Source organism: Ruditapes philippinarum, unplaced genomic scaffold (genome assembly GCF_026571515.1).
Source record: "Ruditapes philippinarum isolate M1 unplaced genomic scaffold, ASM2657151v2 ctg22238_1_1_1_1, whole genome shotgun sequence".
Lineage (NCBI taxonomy): Eukaryota > Metazoa > Mollusca > Bivalvia > Venerida > Veneridae > Ruditapes > Ruditapes philippinarum.
The window spans coordinates 1-6,664 of NW_026857470.1; the positions used below are offsets into that span (position 1 = coordinate 1).

Sequence of the window (6,664 nt, forward strand, 5' to 3'; positions counted from 1 at the left end):
TCCGAAAAAAAGGGGGGGCGAATATGTTACAATGAATTTTCGCAATGCAAACATTTACAAATGAAATAACCTTTTCCGCCAATAAATCGCGCTCTTCGGGGTTTTTTATTTACCATTTTGTAGTACACAGTCGGTTATCATGTCATGGTATGTTATTGTTGTACATGTATCCTAGAATGATCAGTTGATGACCTAAAAATTCCAAAAACCAATTTATAGATATATCTTTTTATCACTCCTATCGGTAATATTTGGTACTCATCGTTACAACGTATAGATGAGTACCTTTGTACTAGCGTTTTTAATACAAAACCGGTTTATGTACATTCTTTGTTCGCTCGAATGATTCGAGCTGTATTTAATCGGGGTTTTCATATTCGGAAATCAGTTTCTAGCGAGCAACTCTTAGGGACACTCACACATGGATTCTTACGAAGTACAGCGGTTAGTAGATGACAGACTGAAAGATACCTTGGGAGATCTTAAGCAGTCGATGCTTTCTGATATGGAGAAACTTTTGGATAAGATAAGTGGAAATTCTACTTTTGAACATTTAAATCAGATTTCTACCATTTTAACTGGCATTCCTAAATCTAAAAGAAAGTCAAACGAAGAGCAGTACAAATATAATTGTAAGATAACTGCTGCTTTAGATTCTGCAGACAAAATGTTGCAAAACGATAAAATTATCGAAAGCAGGGAAAAGATTGCAGAAGGTAAATATTATTACATTTATTAGACATTGAATTACAAATTTGTTTGTATAACACAGGATTAATAATTCACTGTTATCAGTAAGAATGTTCTATAGGTAACGCTTGATGTAAAATATAACGGTAATTTTATCACAGTGTAACTAATATTTTGCATGAATCACGACGATGTAATATTATTTGTAGTAAAAAAAAAAAAAAAAAAAAAAAATGGATGCGTGTATTGAAGAATATATCGGTATGTCGGTATGATATTTATAACTAGATTTGTTTGTTATTCAAGTTATTTACTGCAAAAGAAAATGATAAAGTAATCATTTTTTTCAAGTTTCATTACACAAATGAGGTATATTTTAACCTATCTATATTATTTTGTATATTCAAATTTGTATAGTTTATTCCTTTTACAGTATTTATGAAAAGGATTTTTGAAATATTTAGTTAATTAAGTTATTCTTTTTGATAACGTACAAAGCGAATGTATGCATATTTTTTCGAAGTCGAAATTCACATGTTTTGGTTTATTTTTAGTAAAAGAGCTGGTAGCACACAGACAAAAACTGATTCAATTGGCAGACGGGTCGGACATGGGTTGGCGTTTAGTTAACGAATACGAGGCTAACCCATTGGCTGATGGGTCTGATGACGAGAGAAGAAAATCTTGAAAGCCGAAGCACGGGCCAACAAGAAAATGCGAGAGGAAAGGGCGAAGAAAGCACGTTCAGCACGGCATCCATATAAGAGGAAACCGCCTGTTGCTGTCATGAACCAAACAGTTCCGGTTTCACAGTCAACTTCCCGTCGTCCACCTGGTTTATGTTTTGCTTGTGGCAAGCCGGGACACTGGAAGGGGTCACAGGAATGTCCTGTCAGTTCCGCCTTTAATAACAATAAGATAAGTATTTTTTGTGATACTAGTGTATTAATTGCAGATAAAAATGCTAAAGAAACTGTATCGGTTGTCTTTAAAGAAGGCATAGATATCTCTGAGAATAATAATTCTCAGATGGTAAAAGAGAACAATATTCATGACGTTTTATCCCCTGTAGGGCGTTTGAGACGTCATGCTTCGAAATGGTCAGAAGCTACGGACAGTAAGTATATTTCGGATGTCATTAACAAGGGTTATAGATTGCCGCTTAAAGACATTCCAGAAAGAGCCGTGTTAAGAAATAACAAATCGGCAAGAGAAAATTTACAGTTTGTAGAAAAAGAAATTGAGAATTTGTTGTCTAAAGGCATTATTTCTAGAAGTGAAGTAATTCCACATGTAGTAAATCCTCTCACTGTAGCATACAACAGAAAAGGAAAACCAAGGTTAGTGTTAGATTGTAGACACATAAATCCGTGTTTGCATCAATTTAAAATAAAATTTGAAGATATTAAAGTGGCAGAGGCTTTATTTGAACAAAATTCTTTTTTTGTTTACTTTTGATTTAAAAGGGGCATACCATCACATTGATATTTTTGCTGAGCACAGGACTTACTTAGGTTTTTCATATTCGAAAAAAGGTCAAGTCAAATACTTTGTTTTTAATTCTTTACCATTTGGCATCAAAACAGCAGGTCACATTTTTACAAAAGTATTAAAGGTAGTAGTTGCTTATTTACGTTCACAAAGTCATAGAATTATCATGTTTTTAGATGACGGAATCGGTGGCGATCAAAATTATGAACTTGCGTTAAAATCTAGTGAGTACACAAAACAAACTATTTTAGAGTTCGGTTTCTTACTTGCAGACGAAAAATGCAACTGGTTACCTTCTCGATGTGTCACGTGGTTAGGCCATATTTTAGATATGGAAAATAATTTGTTATTTATTTCTGAAGAACGAATTCAGAGGTTTGAATCTGTTCTTGATTCTTGCATTTATCAAGTTAAGTGCTGCGAAGAAAGATTACTTCCTGTGAAGCATTTAGCCGGTGTTGTAGGGCACATTATTTCATTACAAAGCGTTATAGGAAATAAAGTACGCTTAATGACCAGGGAAATGTTTAAATGTATTAATTCAAGGGCAAGCTGGAATGCTTGCATTTTAGTTTCCGTTCAAGCTTTGGAAGAGCTAATATTTTGGAAAGAAAACGTTCGTTTATTGAACCAAAAAGGTAAAAATTTGAAACACGATCATGTGTGTTTGTATAATGTATTTATAGACGCCAGCGATGTAGGCTATGGAGGTTACATAGAGAAAGCAGAAGTTTTTTCAAATTTTTCAGAAAAGCTATCAAGCAGTATGATACATTGTGAATGTTTAAGTCAGTATTTTTCACATGATGCACAGGGTGAGTTATTAACAGAAAGGTCGCAATCGTTTCCGGAAGTAGACAGTATGGGTAAAGTAGATTTGTTCCCGGATGTGAATTTTTTAGATTTGTCCCCGGAAGTGGACACAGCAAGTAGCATAGTTATAAGTCGGTCCCCGGAGATGGACACAGCAAATAACATAGTTACAAAATGGTCCCAGGAAGTGGACATAGAAAATAGCATTACGAAAAAATGGTCCCCGGAAGTGGACACTGCTAGTAATTTAGTTATCAGATGGTCCCCGGAAGTGGACCAGGCAAGTAAGTGTGTTGCAAAATGTACCCCGGAAGTGGATAAAGCAAACAAGATAAGTATGAGAAAATTTCAGGCTGTAGACAAAACAAGTCCGATAATGTCCCAAAATGAGGGCATATCTGGTAAAAATGTTAATCGGTCCCCGGAAGTGGACTCGTGTTCAGAGGTTGTAGGCCAATGGTCTGAATATGAACAGTCATTAAGTTCGACTTGGCGTGAAACAGAAGCAGTTAACAGAGTTATTCATTCGCATTCAAATATTTTGAAAAACGCTTATGTTAAGGTTTTCTCAGACAACAAAAATGTAAAGTCCGTTTTAGTAAACGGTAGTAAAACGCAAAATATACATAGCAGTGTTGTAGAATTAAACACATTGTGTGAAAAAGAAAATATAGTAATTTGCCCTGAATGGATTCCGAGGGAAGATAATGAAAGAGCAGATTTTCTAAGCAGATGTTATGACTGTGATGATTGGAGTGTTTCCTCGTATGTCTTTCAATATTTAAATCATATATGGGGACCATATTCTATAGATAGATTTGCATCACATTTAAATAATAAATGCATTAAGTTTAATTCACGTTGGTGGGTGCCGGGTACCGATGGTGTTGACGCTTTGTCAGAATCTTGGCAACATCACGTAAACTGGCTAGTTCCGCCCCCTAGGCTGGTTGTAAAATGTATACACAAAATTATGTGTGAGGGTGCGAACTGCACACTAGTCCTTCCTTTTTGGAAAAGTGCACCTTTTTGGCCTTGTTTATTTGATTACTCGGGAAAACATAGAAAGTTTATTAAAGGCATAATCAATCTTGGTAGAAAAGATGTTATTTGGCCAGGAAAAGGCAAAAACGGTTGTTTTTCAAAAAATCCATTGGCTTTTGATATGTTGGCTTTGAAGTGTATACCTTAATTTCATGTTCAGTTTATTATATTTGTATGACATTGTTTTAACAATACTTTATCGTTAACAGGTATTAACCTAAAAGACAATCTGAAACGAAAGATGGATGTTGCCTGTATACAGGATGACGTAATAGCAGATCATATGGCTGAGTATTTGGTCCAATCAAAAATCTGACAATACAGTGACAAAATACAAATCAAGTTTTGCGCATTTCAAAAACTTTTGTGAACAAAAGCATGTATCTGCATTGCCAGCTCTTTCAATTACGGTCGCCATGTACTTTACACATTTATTGGATGAAGGAAAATCTAACCATGTCATTTCTAGCGCAAACTACGGTATCAAATGGGCTCACAATATGAACGATATGGACGATCCAACCGAAAATAATACTGTGAAGTTACTATTAAACACGGCAAATCGTATTCATTCAAAACCTGTAGAGAAAAAAGACGTTATATCTTCAGATATGTTACAGACATTATGTTCCAAATATGAAGACTCATGTGATGTGATTGATCTTAGAGACTTATCTATGATATTATTAGCATATTCTGGTTTTATGAGAATAGGTGAGGTGTGTAACTTGCGTTGCAAGGATATTGTGTTCAATCCTGATCACTTAATAGTTAAGGTTACTCAAAGTAAAACTGATATTTATCGTGACGGTTCAGAAATTGTAATTTCTAAGGGAACGTCGTCTGCTTGTCCTATAGATATGTTAAAAAGATATGTTTCAAAAGCAAATTTATCTCTGTCATCGGATGATTTTTTATTCAAACCAGCATTCAGGTCAAAAAACAGACCATCTCTAATTAATAAGAATAAGAAATTAAGTTATACTAGAACAAGAGAATGTATTAAGTCCAAATTGAGATTAATTGCACCTAATAGTAATTTAGGTACACATTCTTTAAGAGCCAGTGGGGCCAGCACTGTTGCTAATGCATCCGGTGTGTCTGAACGTTGTCTGAAAAGGCACGGCCGGTGGAAAACCGATTCAGCCAAAGATGGTTATATAAAGGATTCTTTAGAGAAACGTATGTTTGTAACTCAGGCTTTAAATCTGTAATATTTGATCATTTATTGTTTGTTAGTCCGAATATTTGGCATTGAATTTGAATTATTTTTTGTCACTACTATACTTTGTAGTTCTATACAAGCGTTCTCGCATATTGCATTCGAGTGTTTTTAGTTTTTATTTGTAGAAGTTTTGTAGGAAATAAGATGGTACTATTTGGTACTCATCGTTACAACGTATAGATGAGTACCTTTGTACTAGCGTTTTTAATACAAAACCGGTTTATGTACATTCTTTGTTCGCTCGAATGATTCGAGCTGTATTTAATCGGGGTTTTCATATTCGGAAATCAGTTTCTAGCGAGCAACTCTTAGGGACACTCACACATTCAAATTCAATGCCAAAATTATTTTGTGAAAAGTGCAATTTTTTTTAAAAGCGTACAAGCTTTGCCTAAATAAAATGTATTGTTTAATTTTTAACGGAAACATAGTGTAGACATTTTACATCGTTTTGTATAAATGTTAAATGTTTTGCAAGGATGAGGCCCAACATTCGGTGGTATTTGACAGTCACTTTCCTGTGATGGTAAATGGGCACAGGTTTCCAAAAATATTTTCCCTTAAATAACACTGAAATCAATTCAAAAACTTTAAAAGGGGTTTTTTGTTTTTGGTTTTTCCTGGACGAGTCGACCACGATTTGCAAAACATTTATATGACAGAGATAAAATTTATTAACCAATTACAATATTTATTGCTTTATGCTATACATGTATTTGCACGTTTATTATGTCATCTTGTGTACTGTCCCTAAATACAAGCGTTCTCGCATATTGCATTCGAGTGTTTTTAGTTTTTATTTGTAGAAGTTTTGTAGGAAATAAGATGGTACATGCCGGTCTCTCCCGGTCTATATTGACCAGGATTTACTAGTGACCGGCGAATAGTACCACAGTTTATTGTCCGGTCTCTCCCGGTTTTGGAGTAGATGTTTGATATCGTTACAATTAGAAAAAAACAACAATAGCATGTTTCATTTTATCTATATGAGATAAAAACAATAAATATGTACACGGATTTATATGAAATATAAATCCGTGATATGTACAATAATTGAGAAAAAGGTACTTTTTTATGGTATTAAAATGACATTATCAACTTTGAAACATTTTATTTAATTATTCAATTTGTTATCCGTGTTTAGTAAAGATGCCGAGGAATTATTCAAAGTTACAAATTAGATTTTATGAATTATTCAATTGATCGATAATTTAAAAAATGATAAAGAAAAATACAATGTACATGTACATGGTTTAAGAATAAACAATATTATATATTGAAAGATAAACCATAATTTACTGACTTTTCCCAGTTAAGCTTTGACTTATAATCGTCGGTCAATATGACAATTGAATTCTTAAAATTTATTTTACAATTTTAATAAAAAAGAGTAGTAAAAAA

At 33.8% G+C, this 6,664-nt stretch overlaps 2 protein-coding genes across 2 annotated transcripts; both read left to right on the top strand.

The window, feature by feature from the left end:
* The first annotated feature begins 246 nt into the window (after positions 1-246).
* Positions 247-4,284, top strand: LOC132749862 (uncharacterized). The gene is made up of 2 exons (XM_060739775.1): positions 247-951; positions 1,245-4,284. The coding sequence occupies exon 2, from the start codon at positions 2,348-2,350 to the stop codon at positions 4,184-4,186; it is 1,839 nt and encodes a 612-aa protein (XP_060595758.1). The 5' UTR covers positions 247-951; positions 1,245-2,347; the 3' UTR covers positions 4,187-4,284.
* A 170-nt stretch (positions 4,285-4,454) lies between these two features.
* Positions 4,455-5,252, top strand: LOC132749863 (uncharacterized). The gene has a single exon (XM_060739776.1). The coding sequence runs from the start codon at positions 4,455-4,457 to the stop codon at positions 5,250-5,252; it is 798 nt and encodes a 265-aa protein (XP_060595759.1).
* Positions 5,253-6,664: the final 1,412 nt, after the last annotated feature.